Source organism: Anolis carolinensis, unplaced genomic scaffold (genome assembly GCF_035594765.1).
Source record: "Anolis carolinensis isolate JA03-04 unplaced genomic scaffold, rAnoCar3.1.pri scaffold_8, whole genome shotgun sequence".
In the NCBI taxonomy this organism is placed as follows: Eukaryota; Metazoa; Chordata; class Lepidosauria; order Squamata; family Dactyloidae; genus Anolis; species Anolis carolinensis.
This window is the reverse complement of record NW_026943819.1, coordinates 30,164,303-30,185,688: the sequence shown is the minus strand read 5'-3', so window position 1 is coordinate 30,185,688 and position 21,386 is coordinate 30,164,303. Positions and strand designations below refer to the sequence as shown.

Below are 21,386 nucleotides of genomic sequence, written 5' to 3'. Positions count from 1 at the left end.
GGTGAAATAGGACCTAAACAGCAAGATGGGAACAAGGCCAGGCTCCAAAATATAAGGCAAAGAGAATCTTTCTCGTACTTAGAACGGCTTGAAATCTATAGCAGACGGAACAGGGGTCAAGGCCAAGGGCAGCTCTACTGTCGGGAAAATAAACACGTTATATAGGGATGTTTTTTACCTGGTCCCAACCGCTTGGCCACGATAGTGAACGCTCTTGAAAACGAGGGCGAATGCGCCTTCCTGAAAGGAGAACAAACAGAGAAGTGGTTCATTTCTCCAGTAAAGGAGCTCCAAGGGCATGTTTATACACACACACACACACACACACACACACACATACATATATATACATACACACGAGGGCTATCCACAAAGTAGGTTACGTTTTGGATTTTAAAATGGACAAAGTATAGGAGAAATCATTTACCATATGCAGCGGAAAGACACATCCCAATACTACAATCTCACGTAATCCCCACTGAAATCTAGGCACGTCTCATATAGATAAATGCGTTTGAAAAGGTCTGCCCCAGTAAATTCCCCGCTTGTGTCCTCAGCTCTTCCCCCTTCTCCCTTCCTGCAGCGAAGCCAAAACGCTGCACTAACAGCCATGCCCCATCGTTGGAAACGAAGGAGAGAGGCGGCAAATTTACTTATTATTATTATTATTATTATTATTATTATTCCCAAAGGGCTCCTTGCAGACAAAAATACTCAGCTGTACACTGATGATCATCAATCCCAACAAATCCCCGAAATATTACAAAACTACGAACAACAATGGGGACTTACTAGCTGTTGGATGACTCTTTCCACCAAGGTGGTGAAGCTGATGTCGTCGCTTTCACGGTTGTCGTACATGTACTTGACCAGCTTGGCAATGGTTTCCGTATCTGTTTCGGACTCAAACTCATAGCCTTTGCTCTCCTGAAAGGATGGAAAAGGAGAACAACGATGAGGGCGGAGGAGGAGGAGGAGGATCCCATTCAGAACACCAACAAGCTCCAGGTGTTTCAGGCAGTGAGTCTGAGGAACTTTCCTTAGACAGAGATACAAGGTTGAGCTTGAAGGTTCATCGGCCCAGGCGTTCCCTCAGAATCGCTAATAAATGTGTGGGAAGCCAAGGGCAGAGAAATGCCTTTCTGGCTTGTAAACATGGCTAAATACAGAAGAAACTGAAAGTGATTTCAGGCGCAGCAACGTTGATCTTTGGAAGCACATCTCCTGCCTTGTTTTAAGCTCACGGAAAAGGACTTTCGTTTGGGTTCTTGCCTGGAAACTGTGTTTTGCTTTTTTGCTTTGAAGTTCAGGGCGGAGCTAGGGGCGGGGCCTCTTCTCAAGAGTGCGAGACAGGGCTGAGCCTCTATATTTCTCCTGAGAGGCCTTTTAGGACTAAAGGGCGGGGCTAGGGGCGGGGCCTCTTCCCAAAAGCCTCTGTATACCTCCCCTGAGGCGCTTGTTAGAAAACGGGGGCGGGGTATAGAGGCCCCGCCCCCTCCTCTAGCCCCGCCCCCTGTGTCCTGACAGGCACCACAGGACAGGGATAGAAGCTCAGCCCTGACTCAGAGCTCGTAACTCCGCCCATCCCGGTCCTGGCTGCCCATTTGAGGCTCCGCCCACTTCCCCTCCCATCCCTCTATACCCCGCCCCCTCCTCTAGCCCCGCCCCCTGTGTCCTGACAGGCACCACAGGACAGGGATAGAAGCTCAGCCCTGACTCAGAGCTCGTAACTCCGCCCATCCCGGTCCTGGCTGCCCATTTGTGGCTCCGCCCACTTCCCCTCCCATCCCTCTATACCCCGCCCCCTCCTCTAGCCCCGCCCCCTGTGTCCTGACAGGCACCACAGGACAGGGATAGAAGCTCAGCCCTGACTCAGAGCTCGTAACTCCGCCCATCCCGGTCCTGGCTGCCCATTTGTGGCTCCGCCCACTTCCCCTCCCATCCCTCTATACCCCGCCCCCTCCTCTAGCCCCGCCCCCTGTGTCCTGACAGGCACCACAGGACAGGGATAGAAGCTCAGCCCTGACTCAGAGCTCGTAACTCCGCCCATCCCGGTCCTGGCTGCCCATTTGTGGCTCCGCCCACTTCCCCTCCCATCCCTCTATACCCCGCCCCCTCCTCTAGCCCCGCCCCCTGTGTCCTGACAGGCACCACAGGACAGGGATAGAAGCTCAGCCCTGACTCAGAGCTCGTAACTCCGCCCATCCCGGTCCTGGCCGCCCATTTGTGGCTCCGCCCACTTCCCCTCCCATCCCTGCATCTTAGACTGGTGAGAGGCTCAGCCCCGCCCTCTTGAGCAGGAGCCACACCCACCTCTCTAAGCCACGCCCCCTTTCCAGGGGGCCCCGAGTCCTATTTTTTTCTGGAAAGGGGTCAGTAGGCCAAATAAGTTTGGGAACCACTGCCCTAAAGGTTTAACCCACAAGGAGCGTCTTTCTTACTTACCAGGAACTTCTTCAGGTCTTTGTAGTTTGTGATAATCCCGTTGTGGATCACAATGAATTCTGGAAATAGAGGAAGGGCCACAGTCACAAAGCGGATCCAAGAGAAGCAAGTGGCTCCAGGTATTGGCAGCACGCATATGCAGATGACCCCGTTTATTAAATATGCGCATATCAAACTAAGTGCCTTTCCTGCTCCATTACTCAACTTTGAGATGTTTAATAACATTTGCCAGGCCCGACAGCAATATTAATGTCTGGGTTGCTGTGAGTTTTCTGGGCTGTCTGGCCATGTTCAGGAAGCATTCTCTCCTGACGTTTCGCCCACATCCATGGCAGGCATCCTCAGTTGTATTACAGTAGAGTCTCACTTATCCAACACTCACTTATCCAACGTTCTGGATTATCCAACGCATTTTTGTAGTCAATGTTTTCAATATATTGTGATATTTTGGCACTAACTTCGTAAATACAGTAATTACTACATAGCATTACTATTTATTGAACTATTTTTTTCTGTCAAATTTGTTGTATAACATGATGTTTTGGTGCTTCATTTGTAAAATCATAACCTCATTTGATGTTTAATAGGCTTCTCCTTAATCCCTCCTTATTATCCAACATATTTGCTTATCTGACATTCTGCCGGCCCGTTTATGTTGGATAAGTGAGACTCTACTGTACAAAGCAATGATAAAATATGAAACATCAAAGAACAAAAACAAAGACCAATAATAAAATATACATAATAACCGAAAGAAAAAAACACAACGCGGTATTAAAACATCGAATTAAAAACGAGGTTGCAATAGTGGTAAGCCAGGTGCACATTATGAATAACAAATTCATAAATAGATAAAGTGCAATAGATTCATTTAAGGTCACATTAGGTAGGGAGGAGCCCTGAATTAATATTATTATTAGTATTGACTGGGATAGAAATGACTGAGATACCCAGATAGGTCTGATGACATTGACAGGGGTCCCCAAACTAAGGCCCGGGGGCCGGATGCGGCCCTCCGAGGTCATTTACCTGCCCCCTGCCCTCAGTTTTATGATATAATATATTGTATATACATATAATATTGATAATATTACAATGTAATACAATATAATACTAATAATAATACCATATAATAATATTAATTATATATTCTACATTACATATAATATTACTAATAATATTACAGTATAGTGGTATAGTTCAATATAGTAATATATAATGCTAATACTGTGCTATGCTAATAATATAATATATTGTATGTACATATAATTTGTAAGCTACATTGAGTCCCCTTTGGGGTGAGAAGGGTGTGATACAAATGTAGTAAATAAATGCAGTAAATAATTAATAAATAAATTTTAGACTTAGGCTCGCCCAAAGTCTGAAATGACTTGAAGGCACACAACAACAACAACAACAACAACAACAACAACCCTAATTAACTTGACTATCTCATTGGCCAGAAGCAGGACCACACTTCCCATTGAAATCCTGATAAATGTATGTTGGTTAAAATTGTTTTTATTTTTAAATATTGTATTGTTTTTTCGTTGTTGTTGTTTTTGCACTACAAATAAGACATATGCAGTGTGCATCGGAATTTGTTTGTATTTTTTTCAAATGATAATCCGGCCCCTCAACAGTCTGAAGGATAGTGGACCGGCCCTCGGCTTAAAAAGTTTGGGGACCCCTGACATTGATATGGGACATCACAGAATCCTTGGGGTCGAAGGGGCTCCCAAAGGCCATCCAGTCCAACCCCCTTCTCCCAGGGAAGTGAGCCTCACCGTTGTTCCTATCCGAGCGCTGTGGGTGGCTGTTGACGGGGTTGGGCTCCCCGTGGGTGGCCCAGCGGGTGTGGGCGATGCCCAGGTGGACGTCGAACTCAATGTCCAGGTCCATGTCCTGTTGCTCTGCCGAGGAAGAACAAGGAGACTGAGTGACACACTCACACTCTCGGCCTCACGGGAGGCAAAGGCAAACACATCTCGGTCAGGCAAGCCCTGCAAGAAGCTGCTTTAGCATTGTTATTAATATATTATTATTATTATTATTATTAAAAAAAATTATTTATACCCCACCACCATCTCCCCAATGGGGACTTGGGGCGGCTTACATGGGGCCATGCCCAAGTCAAGACAATATAGCAAAATATAAAAACAACATATCATAATACAATTAAACAATACAATAAAGGTTTAGGCACACTTGGGCCCTCCCTGCAGGCGTTTTGGACTCCAACTCCCACCATTCCTCACACACTGAGGGGAATCCCAAATGCCTGCAGGGAGGGCCCAAGTTGGCCCATTCTGCCATAAAGACACATTCAAATCCTGACCGACAGATGGCCCCACGTGGAACCAGAATCACGGAATCCTGGAATTGCCGTAGAGGCCATCGAATCATAAAAAAATCTCAGAAACGTATAGTTGGGAGTGTAACATGTTCCCCTACCACGTCATTGATTCCATGCATTATTCCATCCATTATTATTATTATTATTATATTCCATTATACTGCCTACACCCATGCTTAACTTTCCTGTACTGCATTGTGTGCATGCGTTGCTTTTTGTCATTGCCTTGGGCCCGTACAATAAACTATTTTGACTTTATTATTATTATTATTATATTCCATTATACTGCCTACACCCATGCTTAACTTTTCTGTACTGCATTGTCTTTATCTATGGTCGTTATTATTATTATTTCTATTATTATTATTATTATTATTATTATTATTCCTGAATGGAAGGATTCCATTATATTGCCTACACTCAGTTTTTATTAAGTTTGCTGTACTGCATTGTCTCTATATATGGTCATTATTATTATTGCTATTATTATTATTATTGCTATTATTATTATTATTGCTATTATATTATTATTATTATTATTATTATTATTATTATTATTATTATTATTCCTGAATGGAAGGATTCCATTATACTGCCTACGCCCAGTTATGCTTAACTTTCCTGTACTGCATTGCCTCTATCTATGGTTGTTGTTGTTGTTGTTATTATGATGGAATGGAAGGATTCCATTATATTGTCCACACTCAGTTTTTATTAAGTTTGCTGTACTGCATTGTCTTTTATCTATGGTCATTATTATTATGATTATTTTATTATGACACAGCAAACAAGATAGATATGCTGGATTTCATATCACAAAATCACAAGTCAAACACTTCCCAAGTTGTTATTATTATTACTATTACTGTTATATTATTGTTATTATCGTATTATATCATCATCATCATCATCATCATTATTCTTGAACAGAATGATTCAGTTATAGTGCCTTCATCCAGTTATGCCTATGTTTTCTGTACTGCATTATGTAATGCATATCTCTCTATATAACTTTTATTATTGTAATAATATTGTATTATTATTATTATTCCTGATTCAATTATACTGCCTTCATCCAGTTATGCCTAAGTTTTCTGTACTGCATTATGTAATGCATGATATCTCTATATATATTTTATTATTGTTATAATATTATTATTATTCCTGAATTATTATTCCTGATTCAATTATACTGCCTACATCCAGCTATGCCTAAGTCTTCTGTACTGCATTATGTAATGCATGATATCTCTCTATATATACTTTTATTATTGTTATTATATTATTATTATTCCTGAATTATTATTCCTGATTCAATTATACTGCCTTCATCCAGTTACAGTTAAGTTTTCTGTACTGCATTATGTAATGCATGATATCTCTCTATATATACTTTTATTATTGTTATAATATTATATTATTATTATTATTATTATTCCTGAATTATTATTCCTGATTCAATTATACTGCTTTCATCCAGTTATGCTTAAGTTTGCTGTGCTGCAAGAATGTGGAGATGTGTTGCCTTTTTGGTGCAATTAATATGAAGAGCTTAAACAAACATTAAATTTGCAAAATAATAATAATCTGAGGAAAGGAGACTGACTGTTGACTTCTTCATCCAGAGCCTTCACTTTTCCCTTCTTCTTGATGAGCGAGATTTTGCCGGCGTTGGCGTCCCAGTCCTTGTCGTTGCCTCCGTCAATCCCAACTCCTGAATGCACGGAAAGCAGGAAAAACAAAGGAAGACACAACACACACTTTAATCAGGTTGTATTCTGAACCGCACAGAAATAACAATGCAGAGCCCATGGTTAGGACACTAGAGATGTGCACGAATTTTTTTCCTTTCTTTCCTTCGTGCTATCTTCTCGTTTCGACCCAATGATGACATTTCTGTAGGAAACGAGAGCCAACACAAATGCAATATCGTTGGTACATGACACCAGATAAATTGGCGAAATTCTATAAAAACATAGAGCCTAAATGTTGGAAATGTGAAAAGCACATAGGTACCTTTTGTCAGTGTTTTTGGTGTAATAGTGTGAAATGTTAAATCAATTTGTTGCTGTTGGATTGTGTCTATGTGTTCCGGCAAGCTTTCCAGCAGCACAGGAGTTCATTACATGCCAGCCCTGATTGATTGCCTGCAGGGCCAATGGGTCAAGACTTCCGGGTTTCAACTAGGTGGACGGAACATTTGTCATGAACTGTGGAATGTTGGGAGCTGCCATGCTTTGCCCTTGCCGAGGGAACATGAGTCCTGACAGTGATGGTGTTTAGAGTTGTATATAGTCTGTAAATAAAAGTATACTACCTCTGGGATCAGCAGATAATTTACGACTGAGGTGTTGTTTGTTGGTGCCACTTTGCCGATGCTTAAGTGGTCTGACTGGTGAGAAGAAGGTGAGACCTGACTCATAAATAGGTCAGTGTGGCAATTAACCCCTGACACCTTTGACCATATCTGGTGGACTTGTGAAGAAGCAAACACGTTTTGGAAAATGATACATGAAATAGGTCAAAAAAATTTAAATTCCCAATGAAACCAGAATACTTTTTATTAGGTATAACGGACTCTATTTTTAACAAAAATCAAGGCAAACTAACATATACACTCGAATATAAGACGACCTGAATATAAGCCGAGGCATCTAAATTTACCACAAAAAACTGGGAATGCATTTACTCAAGTATAAGCCAAGGGTGGTCAATTTCAGAAATAAAAATAGATACAGTAGTCTCTCACTTATCCAACATAAACGGGCCGGCAGAAGCTTGGATAAGCGAATATCTTGGATAATAAGGAGGGATTAAGGAAAAGCCTATTAAACATCAAATTAGGTTATGATTTTACAAATTAAGCACCAAAACATCATGTTATACAACAAATTTGACAGAAAAAGTAGTTCAATTTGCAGTAATGTTATGTTGTAATTACTGTATTTATGAATTTAGCTCCCAAATATCACGATGTATTGAAAACATTGACTACAAAAATGGCTTGGATAATCCAGAGGCTTGGATAAGCGAGGCTTGGATAAGTGAGACTCTACTGTACCAATAAAATTACATTAATTGAGGCATCAGTAGGTTAAATGTTTTTGAATATTTACATCAAGCTCTAATTTAAGATAAGACTGTCCAACTCTGATTAAATCATTATTCTCGTCCTCAATGTAAATGCCCTTATGTATCCTTTTAATAATAATAGAATAAAATAATACATGGGTTGCAGCATACTGATTTTCGGGATACCTTTATTGGTATAGGTATCCCGGACGAGCCCCAAGACATGTAATAATAATAATAAACACAGTAGAGTCTCACTTATCCAAGACTCGCTTATCCAAGCTTCTGGATTATCCAAGCCATTTTTGTAGTCCATGTTTTCAATATATCATGATATTTTGGTGCTAAATTCGTAAATACAGTAATTACAACATAGCATTATTGCGTATTGAACTACTTTTTCTGTCAAATTTGTTGTATAACATGACGTTTTGGTGCTTAATTTGTAAAATCATAACCTAATTTGATGTTTAATAGGCTTTTCCTTAATCTCCTTATTATCCAAGATATTCGCTTATCCAAGGTTCTGACGGCTCGTTTAGCTTGGATAAGTGAGACTCTACTGTATATATCTAATGCTAATATTGTGCTATGCTAATAATATAATATATTGTATATACATATAATTTGCAAGCTGCTCTGAGTCCCCTTCGGGGTGAGAAGGGCGGGATATAAAGGTCATCAATACATAAGTAAATAATAAATAAATAATAAATTTGGAAGTCACTCTGGGTCCCCTTCGGGGTTGAGACAACAGTGAGGAAAAAGTGTCAGGAGGTTAATTAGCTCCAACCTCCCTGATTTATTGGTGAGTCAGGCCTCTCACCAATCCATCTTCCGTCAGATCTTAAGCAACTTTCTACAAGCAACACAGACAAACGACACCACAGTCGCAATTCAGCAGATCCCAGCGGTTCTAAGGCTTTATTATATACAACTATATACAATTACTAAGTCCATTGCTCATAGGACCCATGCTTCCCAAGCAAAGGCAAAGCATATCCTCTCTCATTGCCGATCATCTGCGAAGAACTTCTGCCCGAAAAACCCTTTTAAAAGGATTGGATTGAAATAAGGAGCAGAGGAAAGTTCTCAAAAAGATTTAATTTTGAGATTTTAATTTTTGATTTTTCTGGATTATTCCAACTATTTTGATTTTTGGAGATTTTTAACCTTTTTTGGAAACTGAAAGGATGGAGCAAAACAAAGACGCTTTCTGGAGTTTCCCAAAGCTGCAGGATGGAGGAGAGAACTATGGTGAGGTCCATAATAATAAATTCCTTATCGGAGAGAGTTTTTCAATTTGTGAGAGATGCTAATAATGTGAAAGAGATAATGGACTATTTGAAGACTAATTTCAGCAAAGGATCGGAGGCAGATATTATATTTGCATATCAAAAACTTTTTTAATTCAAAAATGCATTCAGAAGAAGATTTGAATGACTATTTGCAACAGATAAGATCTCTAGATGATCAACTGAGATCTAGCGGAGAACCTATTACAGAGAGAATGTGCATAGGATTAATTGCATGTGGGATCCAGCCATCTTACAAAAGTATTATTACAATTTTAAGGAATACACACAGACTTGAAAATGAAACCTTGACCCTTAAATCAGTAACAGCTGAGTTGGAAGCTGAGTATTTAGAGAGGAATGGATCTGAACCAGCAACTCCCACATTCCATAGCAGAATGACGAATGTCCTGTCTGCACTTCTGAGACTGGAAGTCTTGACCTATTGGCTAGGCAGGCTATCAATCAAGCTGGCCTGCCATTAACCCGTGTGCTGCTGGAAAGCATGCTGGAATACACAGTTGCAAAACTCCAACAGCAAAACACTTGATTCAACATTTCACACTTACAAGAAAATAACACCAACAAAAATATAGTAAAATTTAAAAAATAAATGAGTTCTGGCCCCAGCCTATATGGGCGGCACTCACTCACTCACTCACTCACCGGCGGAGTCGTACCCTCGGTACTCGAGGCGCTGCAGCCCCTTGATGAGCGTCTCCAGGATCTCCCGCCGTGTCCGGGGAACATGGTAGTTCAGGTAGGCAAAGATGCCTGCAAGGCAAACAGAAGGAACCCTTGTCAGGACTGCAGGTGATGCTTCTTGACAACGCCAACACTGAAATCTATTTTAATATATATTTTGGGGATTTGAACTGATTGGAGAGAGAAAAAGCAGGCCCTAAATAAAACATAATAATACAGAGTAATAACAGTTATGTAACACGTTTTTGTACCTGGGCGATCAATGTAATTTTCTAATTGGTTCTATCATAAAATCATGGGAAAAGTTCATTAAACTGCAAAGACTTTGTTTCTGCAGGAGACATCCGAGAGCACATTATATTTTACTATTATGCATTATAAGTACTGTATATATTTGAGTATAAGCCTAGTTTTTCAGCCCTTTTTTTAAGACTAAAAAAGCCCGCCTCTTCTTATACTCAGGTGAGGGTCCTGGTTGGCTTATATTTGGTCAGCTTATACTCGAGAATATATGGTACATGTATTATTTTTCTCTATTATTACTGGTATTATTACATTTATTATTTTTTCCTCTATTATTGTTGCTACTATTACATTTATTTTACTCTATTTTACTCAGCTTATACTTGAGAATATATGGTACATTTATTATTTTTCTCTATTATTATTGGTATTATTACATTTATTATCTTTGTCTTTTCTTGTTGCTACTATTACATTTATTTTACTCTATTTTTATTATTATTAATACATTTATTATTTCACTCTGATCTTATTATTATTACATTTATTATTTTACACTATTTATTATTACATGTATTATTTTACTCCATTATTATTAAAAGGATACATAAGCACATTTACATGGAAGAAGATGAGAATCATGATTGGATCAGAGTTGGACATTCTTATCTTAAATTTGAGCTTGATGTCAATATTCAAAAACATTTAACCTACTGATGCGTCAATTAATGTTATTTTATTGGTTTCTATTATTATTTCTGAAATTTACCACCCTCGGCTTATACTGGAGTCAATGTTTTCCCAGTTTTTTTGTGGTAAAATTAGGTCCCTCGGCATACATTCGGGTCGGCTTATACTCAGCATATTCACATACCTCCCTTGCAACACACAGGAGGAAGGAATGGCGAGAGAAAGTCCAATAAAAAGGGAGAAAATACAAGACATGAGTCACACTGAATATTCTGGTCCTTCAAGAAAATCAAAACCAATAAGGAAATGCCCACTTGAATCACAGAAAGCTGTGTCCGAAACCTTATCTTCACAGAGGAATTCTACAGAATTGCCAAAGCAAACTCGTTTCGAGAGTTTGCAAATATGACTCAATGCAGGACAAAGGAAGACGTGGAACCAGGTGCGAAACGGCCCTTCCTTCCGCCATCACTATGACACAACATCACACTGAGTTTTCTTCCTGGGTTATCAATGTCATTTCCTCATCGGATCTATCATAGAAAACATAGGGAAAGTTTACGAAACTACAAAAATTTCGTCTTTGCAGGAAGGATATCCTGCAGCACATTATATTATTATTATTATTATTATTATTATTATTATTATTATTATTTATTTGCTACATTTATATGCCGCCCTTCTCAACCCGAAGGGGACTCAGAGCGGCTTACAAATTAAGTTTACATACAATATTATATTATTAGCATAGCACAATACTGGTAATAAATTACTATATTGTACTGTATCAATATATTGTAATATTATTAGTAATATTACATGTAAAATATAATATATAATTAATATTATTATATTGTATTATCAGTATTATATTGTATCACAATATAATATTATGAATATTATATGTAAATACAATATGTTATAATATTATATATTATTGTAAATTATATTGTATTATTATATTGTATACACACACACACACACACACACACATATATATATATATATATATGTACAGTAGAGTCTCACTTATCCAACATTCGCTTATCCAACGTTCTGGATTATCCAACGCATTTTTGTAGTCAATGTTTTCAATATATCGTGATTTTTTGGTGCTAAATTCATAAATACAGTAATTACTACGTAGCATTACTGCATATTGAACTACTTTTTCTGTCAAATTTGTTGTATAACATGATGTTTTGGTGCTTAATTTGTAAAATCATCACCTAATTTGATGTTTAATAGGCTTCTCCTTAACCTCTCCTTATTATCCAACATATTCGCTTATCCAACGTTCTGCCGGCCCGTTTATGTTGGATAAGTGAGACTCTACTGTATATGTATATACAACACAGACACACATATTAGACATGGGCCCGAAATTTGTCTCATCCGTTTGATTCGTGTTTCTGTTTCGTACGGTCCATTCGGATGGCACGGAACGGGAAGGCCCCTCCTGGAACAAAAATCAACTTGATATGAAAGGCAGGCGGGAGCGGGTACTGGCTCCAAGGCTGCTTTTTGGATTTACGTAGGGCCAAAACACGAGGCTGCAGGCAATCCATCACTGGGCCTATGTACCCAGGCCTTGCACGGCCTGCAGCCAAGCGCCAAATAAGGAGCGCTCCTTACTCGGCATTCTGCTGCTGGCCCTGCGAGGCCCGGGTTACGTAGGCCCAAAGCCCGCATCCATAGCACCAAGCTATGCAGCCAAGCGCCGCGTGCGGAGCGCTCTTTACTTGGCATTCAGCTGCAGGTCCTGCAAGGCCTGGGCGCGTAGGCCAAAAGTCTGCACCCGTAAGCATTGCAGGGTCTGCTGCAGAGTCTTCAGCCAAGTGACAATTAAGGAGCACTCCTTACTCAGGGCTCAGCTGCAGGCCCTGGAAGGCCCGGGAGTGTAGGCTCAAAGTCTGCACCCGTAGGCATTGCAGTGTTTGCTGCAGAGTTTGCAGCCAAGTGACAAGTAAGGAGCATTCCTTACTCGGTGCTCAGCTGCAGGCCCTGCAAGGCCCAGGCACGTAGACTCAAAGGCTGCACCCATAGGCCTTGCAGGGTCTGCTGCAGATTCTGCAGCCGAGCGCTGAGTAAAGAGCACTCCTTCCTTGGTATTCAACTGCAGGCCCTGCAAGGCCCAGGAATGTAGGTTCAAAGCCTGCACCCATAGGCCTTGCAGGGTCTGCAGCCGAGCGCCGAGTAAAGAGCACTCCTTCCTTGGTATTCAACTGCAGGCCCTGCAAGGCCCAGGAATGTAGGTTCAAAGCCTGCACCCATAGGCCTTGCAGGGTCTGCAGCCGAGCGCCGAGTAAAGAGCACTCCTTCCTTGGTATTCAACTGCAGGCCCTGCAAGGCCCAGGAATGTAGGTTCAAAGCCTGCACCCATAGGCCTTGCAGGGTCTGCAGCCGAGCGCCGAGTAAAGAGCACTCCTTCCTTGGTATTCAACTGCAGGCCCTGCAAGGCCCAGGAGTGTAGGTTCAAAGCCTGCACCCATAGGCCTTGCAGGGTCTGCAGCCGAGCGCCGAGTAAAGAGCACTCCTTCCTTGGTATTCAACTGCAGGCCCTGCAAGGCCCAGGAATGTAGGTTCAAAGCCTGCACCCATAGGCCTTGCAGGGTCTGCAGCCAAGCGCCGAGTAAAGAGCACTCCTTACTCGGCGCTCGGCTGCAGACTCTGCAGCAGACCCTGTGAGGCCGGGGCGCATAGTCCCAAAGCCTGCACTCATAGACCAGTGCACCCATAGACCCCGCCAATAATGAGCCAAAAAAAATGGATCCTTCGGCACCAAAGAGAATCAATCGAAACGGGTCGGGGGCCCCAACAGCCGGGACACGAAATGGATTGAGGTTTGCCCTGAATGCACATGACTAAGTATTATATTCTATTTGTAAGACTCTGGAAGATCTTGGAGTTGAAATCAAGCTCATTGTTCTGTTCCTGGTTTGAAAGTGTCATTGCCTGTCTAATTGTGCGGTCCGTACTTTGAATGGTTGGTTGTTGTGTCTGCCACAAACTAGGTTGAGTGGGTTGAGACTCGACGATAAGAGGTTCATTACAAACAAAGCTTTTGCAGTTTAACAAACCTTTCCCATGATTTTATAACCAAATCCACCAGGAAATGAAATTTATAACCCAGGCATGAAAATCGTTGTGACGTAGTCCAGGAGACCGATACCTTTCCTTCCTTTAAAGAAACCGCATCGGTCTTTGCACGGGAATCGAGCCAAAGGCCATAAACTGATGGCATTTAATCGAGCTCCGAAGTAGATTTCCATCTGTGCCGGAATGGGTGGCCTATTGCAAATATCTAAACAGGAAACAGGTTTGGCATCTCGCCTTCGACCTGCAAGGCGATCCTTGGGCAAACAGGGATCCTTGCCCCATTGACTCTCTTAGATCTACAGAACTTTTGAATCATTCCCATATTTTGAAATCTCCAGCGATGACGTGGGTTCGACTATATTAATTGTGCAAAGACACTAAGATGTGCTCCTGCTTTTTAAGTGGCAGGGACGGGTTCAACCTGGGCGAAACAGTCTGCAAATCCAGCAAATGGCATCCAAGACTTTTGGAAGGAGCATCGCCTTCTCCTGAGAAAAACTGATAATATTGTGAATGTGGAACTTGTGTGTATTGATAGTGTTTAAATGCAATTTGTGCCATGCTTGTATTGCAACTGATTGCATCATCCAGAATGTACCATAGTCTGGAAAGAGTTAATTGCCAAGAAGCTATGATGACCTTGATGTGTGGCTGGAACTAGGGAGTATCCAGACACAAGTGTTTGTGCATAACGATTGCATCAGTTCAGTTCTGTTCAGTTGTACCATAGCGTGGAAAGAATTAATTGCCAAGAAGCTATGATGACTCTGATGTGTGGCTGGAACTAGGGAGTATCCAGACACAAGTGTTTGTGCATAACGACTGCATCAGTTCAGTTCTGTTCAGTTGTACCATAGCGTGGAAAGAATTAATTGCCAAGAAGCTGTGATGACCTTGATGTGTGGCTGGAACTAGGGAGTATCCAGACACAAGTGTTTGTGCATAACGATTGCATCAGTTCAGTTCTGTTCAGTTGTACCATAGCGTGGAAAGAATTAATTGCCAAGAAGCTATGATGACTCTGATGTGTGGCTGGAACTAGGGAGTATCCAGACACAAGTGTTTGTGCATAACGACTGCATCAGTTCAGTTCTGTTCAGTTGTACCATAGCGTGGAAAGAATTAATTGCCAAGAAGCTGTGATGACCTTGATGTGTGGCTGGAACTAGGGAGTATCCAGACACAAGTGTTTGTGCATAACGATTGCATCAGTTCAGTTCTGTTCAGTTGAGTTGAGTTCTGTCTGCCTAGAGTTCGAGTCAAGTTCTGTTGGCGAACAGAAAAGTCCTGTGTTCGTCTGTTGTCTGCAAGTCTGTTTCTGATTTTCTGGAAAAGACCTCTTGTCCTTCCTGTCCCATTGTCTTCTTCCACTTCCATGCATTGCTTGTTTTAAAATAGTTCTTTGTCTCTTTAATTTTAATTAACAGGGGAGCTAATTTGACTGCAGATTTTATGTTGTATCCTGAGCGTACGTCTTCTTCAGGCGAAATAAAGTGGGGTAAATAATAATAATAATAGATAAATATTAGATATATCACAGAATCAGAGTTGGAAAAGACCCCAAGTGGACATCCAGTCCAACCTCTTTCTGCCATAAAACACCATCAAAGCCCTCCCGACAGATGGCCATCCAGCCTCTGCTTCAAAGCCTGACACTGCTTAGAAACAGGACGCTTATGCCACGTGTTCGTCTATGTTTTGTCCTGTAGTAATTATATTGCACTTTAATGATATTGGGTGTATTTTTCTCAGTCTTGGCAGACTTCTGGAACATTTCCTAAAATGGAAAAGGCGGGACAACAATGTGTCACCTAAGTATTTGTATGTTGAAACACAACGACAATGCCACTAGACCTGATCCAGAAACCTCAATGTGCGTGCCTGCATGCAATGCACTGCAATGTGCTATATATATATTTATATGCACACGCATACACAAAGACATATGCAGCCAAAATTCCATCTTTTTGGATGGAAGGCACTAGACCACTGCAAAATTGCAAATAAATAAGCCACACCTTTTTACCTGAAACAACACCTTGCAAAGAATACTTCCCAAATGCAAATAAGCCAAAAACTGCAGCAAGCTTGCCAATATTTCATTGGCCCAGGCAGAACTTCAATAGTCCTCCAAAGGACGGAAAGAGGCATAATAATAATAATAATAATAATAATAATAATAATAATAATAATAATAATAAACAGCATGTCTATCTTGTTTGCTGTGTCATACAATAAAATAATAATAATAATTCTGCACTGGCAGAAACCAGTGCAGGTGGTCCCGGTGGTGATGGGCACACTGGGTGCCGTGCCAAAAGATCTCAGCCAGCATTTGGAAACAATAGACATTGACAAAATTACGATCTGCCAACTGCAAAAGGACACCCGACTGGGATCTGCACACATCATCCGAAAATACATCACAGAGTCCTAAACACTTGGGAAGTGTTCGACTTGTGGTTTTGTGATATGAAATCCAGCCTATCTATCTTGTTTGCTGTGTCATAAAATAATAATAATAATAATAATACTATTTCTTACCTGCCTCTTCCCATGGCTGGATTCTAGGATTCTGATTCTGATTATTATTATTATTATTATTATTATTATTATTAATATTATTAATACATCACACAGTCCTAAACGCTTGGGAAGTGTTCGACTTGTGATTTTGTGATATGAAATCCAACATATCTATCTTGTTTGCTGTGTCATAATAAAATAATAATAATAATAATAATAATAATACATCACACAGTCCTAAACGCTTGGGAAGTGTTCGACTTGTGATTTTGTGATACGAAATCCAGCATGTCTATCTTATTTGCTGTGTCAATGTTGTTGTGATAATAATACAGTAGAGTCTCACTTATCAGACACTCGCTTATCCAACGTTCTGGATTATCCAACGCATTTTTGTAGTCAATGTTTTCAATATATCGTGATATTTTGGTGCTAAATTCATAAATACAGTAATTACAACATAACATTACTGCAAATTGAACTACTTTTTCTGTCGAATTTAGCACCAAAATATCATGATATATTGAAAACATTGAATACAAAAATGGCTTGGATAATCCAGAAGCTTTGATAAGCGAGTCTTGGATAACTGAGACTCTACTGTGTTTATTATTATTATTACATGTCTTGGGGCTCGTCCGGGATACCTATACCAATAAAGGTATCCCGAAAATCAGTATGCTGCAACACATGTATTATTTTATTCTATTATTATTAAAAGGATACATAAGGGCATTTACATTGAGGACGAGAATAATGATTTAATCAGAGTTGGACAGTCTTATCTTAAATTAGAGCTTGATGTAAATATTCAAAAACATTTAACCTACTGATGCCTCAATTAATGTAATTTTATTGGTACAGTAGAGTCTCACTTATCCAAGCCTCGCTTATCCAAGCCTCTGGATTATCCAAGCCATTTTTGTAGTCAATGTTTTCAATATATCATGATATTTTGGTGCTAAATTCATAAATATAGTAATTACAACATAACATTACTGCAAATTGAACTACTTTTTCTGCCAAATTTGTTGTCTAACATGATGTTTTGGTGCTTAATTTGTAAAATCATAACCTAATTTGATGTTTAATAGGCTTTTCCTTAATCTCGCCTTATTATCCAACATATTCGCTTATCCAACGTTCTGCCGGCCCGTTTACGTTGGATAAGCGAGACTCTACTGTAATAATAATAATAAAAACTTTATTTGTATTCCGCCCTATCTCCCCAAGGGGACTTTTGACCCATTTACCTTCTATTAAGAAACATATCATTACAAAAAGAGTATGTGCCAAGAATGCATCCAAAGCACTCTGCCCATGCTTTGGTGAACCCTCAGTTTGGCTTCCGTCATTCATGTGATGGCGTTGCTGCCATGCTTCTCGACAAAGGGAGCTCCTTGCAGAGTGAAATCACTTGCATTAAAGCAGGCATCAGACATGCCTGCGAGCATAGCACATTAACATCAATTATACTATCGGAACATCAATTCCGCTCTTTAAAACCACAACGCGAAGAAGAAACGTGTGATGAAAGATTGGCGGAAGTTCGGCATCATAACCTCTGGCTGCAACAGGTGAGCGCGAGGAAAGGAAACCTCGGGGAGAAAAATCACAGCTACCTCTCTAGAGAGACAGAAACAGTTATCTCTCTATACGCCCACCTCTCTCTCGCTCTATATATATATATACCGTATATACTCAAGTATAAGCCAACCCGAATATAAGCCGAGGCACCTAATTTTACCACAAAAAACTGGGAAAACATTGACTCCAGTGTAAGCCGAGATACCAATAAAATTACATTAATTGAGGCATCAGTCGTTTAAATGTTTTTGAATCTTTACATCAAACTGTAATTTAAGATATGACTTTCCAACTCTGATCAAATCATTATTCTCATCTTCAATGTAAATGTGCTTATGTATCCTTTTAATAATAATAGAGTGAAATAATACATGTATTAACAATAATAAAAATAGAGTAAAATAAATGTAAAAGTAACAACAATAGTAGAGTAAAATAATAAATGTAATAATAATAATAATAATAATACAGTAGAGTCTCACTTATCCAACATAAACGGGCCGGCAGAACGTTGGATAAGCGAATATGTTGGATAATAAGGAGAAATTAAGGAAAAGCCTATTAAACATCAAAATAGGTTATGATTTTACAAATTAAGCACAAAAACATCATGTTATACAACAAATTTGACAGAAAAAGTAGTTCAATACACAGTAATGTTATGTAGTTAATTGCTGTATTTATGAATTTAGCACCAAAATATCATGATGTATTGTAAACATTGACTACAAAAATGCCTTGGATAATCCAGAATTTTGGATAAGTGAGACTCTACTGTACATATATACACACCTATATAAGTATATATTTAGCATGAGGTTTTTAGACAAATGGATCTAATTTACATATGTTTTAATTGTTATAATGTATTTTAATGATGTAGTTTTATAGTTTTAATTGATTATATGTACTGTTTTTGTTTTATTATTATGTTCTTGGCATTAAATGTTGTCCACTGTTATAAGCTGCCCTGAGTCCCCCCAGGTGAGAAGGGCGGGATATAAATGCTGGAAATAATATTAATATATATATATATATATATATATATATATATATATACACACACACACACACACACACACACACACATATACATATATCCACACTCACATACACAGATATATACATATATACACAATCGCATACATACACACATATATACATACAAAAACATATACACACATACATACACATATACATGGATACGCACACAAATATGGACACTCACATAGATATGCACATACACGCATATATACATACTAACACACACATATATACACACAAACACTTATATATGCACACATTTCTCTCTGTGGAGAATCCTGGCTCTGTCTGTATCCATGCCTCTCTCTCTCTATAGATATATATACATAGCAACCAAGCTCTTTCTTTCTCTATGGAATCAGGGCCCTATCTATCTATCTATCTATCTATACACACACACACACACTTATATACACACTCACATACATACACACATACTAACATATATACACACATAGGTAACGGTGCTCCATGCCGTTATGCCAGTGGCCACATGACCTTGGAGGTGTCTACGGACAACGCTGGCTCTTTGGCTTAGAAATGGAGATGAGCACCAACCCCCAGAGTGTGAGTAGATCAATAGGTACTGCTCTGGCGGAAAGGTAACAGCGCTCCATGCAGTCATGCCAGTGGCCACATGACCTTGGAGGTGTCTACGGACAACGCTGGCTCTTTGGCTTAGAAATGGAGATGAGCACCAACCCCCAGAGTGTGAGTAGATCAATAGGTACTGCTCTGGCGGAAAGGTAACAGCGCTCCATGCAGTCATGCCAGTGGCCACATGACCTTGGAGGTGTCTACGGACAACGCTGGCTCTTTGGCTTAGAAATGGAGATGAGCACCAACCCCCAGAGTGTGAGTAGATCAATAGGTACTGCTCCTCTTGGTGGGAAGGTAACGGCGTTCTATGCAGTCATGCCAGTGGCCACATGACCTTGGAGGTGTCTACGGACAACGCTGGCTCTTTGGCTTAGAAATGGAGATGAGCACCAACCCCCAGAGTCGGACACGACTGGACTTAACGTTAGGGGAAATGTGAGTAGATGAATAGGTACTGCTCCTCTTGGCGGGAAGGGAAGGGCGCTCCATGGAGTCCTGCCAGTGGCCACGTGACCTTGGAGGTGTCTACGGACAACGCCGGCTCTTTGGCTTAGAAATGGAGATGACCCCAACCCCCAGAGTGTGAGTAGATCAATAGGTACGGCTCCAGTGAGAAGGGAAGGGCGCTCCATGGAGTCCTGCCAGTGGCCACATGACCTTGGAGGTGTCTACGGACAACGCCGGCTCTTTGGCTTAGAAATGGAGATGAGCCCAACCCCCAGAGTGTGAGTAGATCAATAGGTACTGCTCCAGTGAGAAGGGAAGGGCGCTCCATGGAGTCCTGCCAGTGGCCACATGACCTTGGAGGTGTCTACGGACAACGCCGGCTCTTTGGCTTAGAAATGGAGATGACCCCAACCCCCAGAGTGTGAGTAGATCAATAGGTACTGCTCCAGTGAGAAGGGAAGGGCGCTCCATGGAGTCCTGCCAGTGGCCACATGACCTTGGAGGTGTCTACGGACAACGCCGGCTCTTTGGCTTAGAAATGGAGATGACCCCAACCCCCAGAGTGTGAGTAGATCAATAGGTACTGCTCCTCTTGGCGGGAAGGTAATGGCGCTCCATGGAGTCCTGCCAGTGGCCACGTGACCTTGGAGGTGTCTACGGACAACGCCGGCTCTTGGGCTTAGAAATGGAGATGAGCCCCAACCCCCATATACACACACACACACACACACACACTCACACACACTCACCTGGGCTGTCTCCCTCTCTCTCTCTGGTTCTTCTCTTCCTTCTCTGGGCCTAGGCCTCTCCGCCTCCTTCCTGCCCATGGATCCCAATGGCCCCCCATGCTGTGCCCGGACCCCCACGCCCGCCCCCTCGCCGGGCAGGAGCCCTTCCTTGCCCCAGGGGCCCCTCTCACCCACCGCACATGGCCGAGGCTGCTTTCGTGCTCCTTCCTTCTTCTCTTCCTTCCTTCCTTCCTTCCTTCCTCCTCTTCCTCCTTTTTCCCGGGAAATAAAGAAGCCGCTCTCTCGCTCGCTCCTGGCCCCGCCCACTCCAACCCGAGCCCTCCGCGCATGCGCCCTCCGCGCCCCGCCATGGGTCCTTCTCTCCCCGCCCCCTTCTCTGGAGCCCCGCCCCCTCGGACGTGGCAGGACGCGAACCCGGAAGCGCCTCCTCCTCTTCCTCCTCCAGGCAGGGAATGAATGACACCTGTCTGTCTTCTCTCCTGGGACTCATAGTCGTCACAGTCAGATCCTGGTTGGGGCTGTGGTTTT

General features: G+C 41.2%; 1 protein-coding gene across 3 annotated transcripts in view; it reads right to left on the bottom strand.

The window, feature by feature from the left end:
• Nucleotides 1-21,184, bottom strand: part of gfpt1 (glutamine--fructose-6-phosphate transaminase 1) — a 56,100-nt gene extending 34,916 nt beyond the window's left edge. For all 3 annotated transcript variants that reach the window (XR_010000392.1, XR_010000393.1, XM_062960901.1), the window contains exons 1-7: nucleotides 21,033-21,184; nucleotides 9,835-9,942; nucleotides 6,408-6,515; nucleotides 4,233-4,358; nucleotides 2,446-2,504; nucleotides 793-927; nucleotides 179-240 (exon numbers count right to left, since the gene is read on the bottom strand). Coding sequence is in view for 1 of the 3 variants with exons in the window: in XM_062960901.1 (XP_062816971.1) it covers nucleotides 179-240; nucleotides 793-927; nucleotides 2,446-2,504; nucleotides 4,233-4,358; nucleotides 6,408-6,515; nucleotides 9,835-9,942; nucleotides 21,033-21,039 (605 nt within the window). In the remaining 2 variants the exon portion in view is untranslated. The remainder of the gene's footprint in view (nucleotides 1-178; nucleotides 241-792; nucleotides 928-2,445; nucleotides 2,505-4,232; nucleotides 4,359-6,407; nucleotides 6,516-9,834; nucleotides 9,943-21,032) is intronic.
• Between the last annotated feature and the right edge of the window lie 202 nt (nucleotides 21,185-21,386).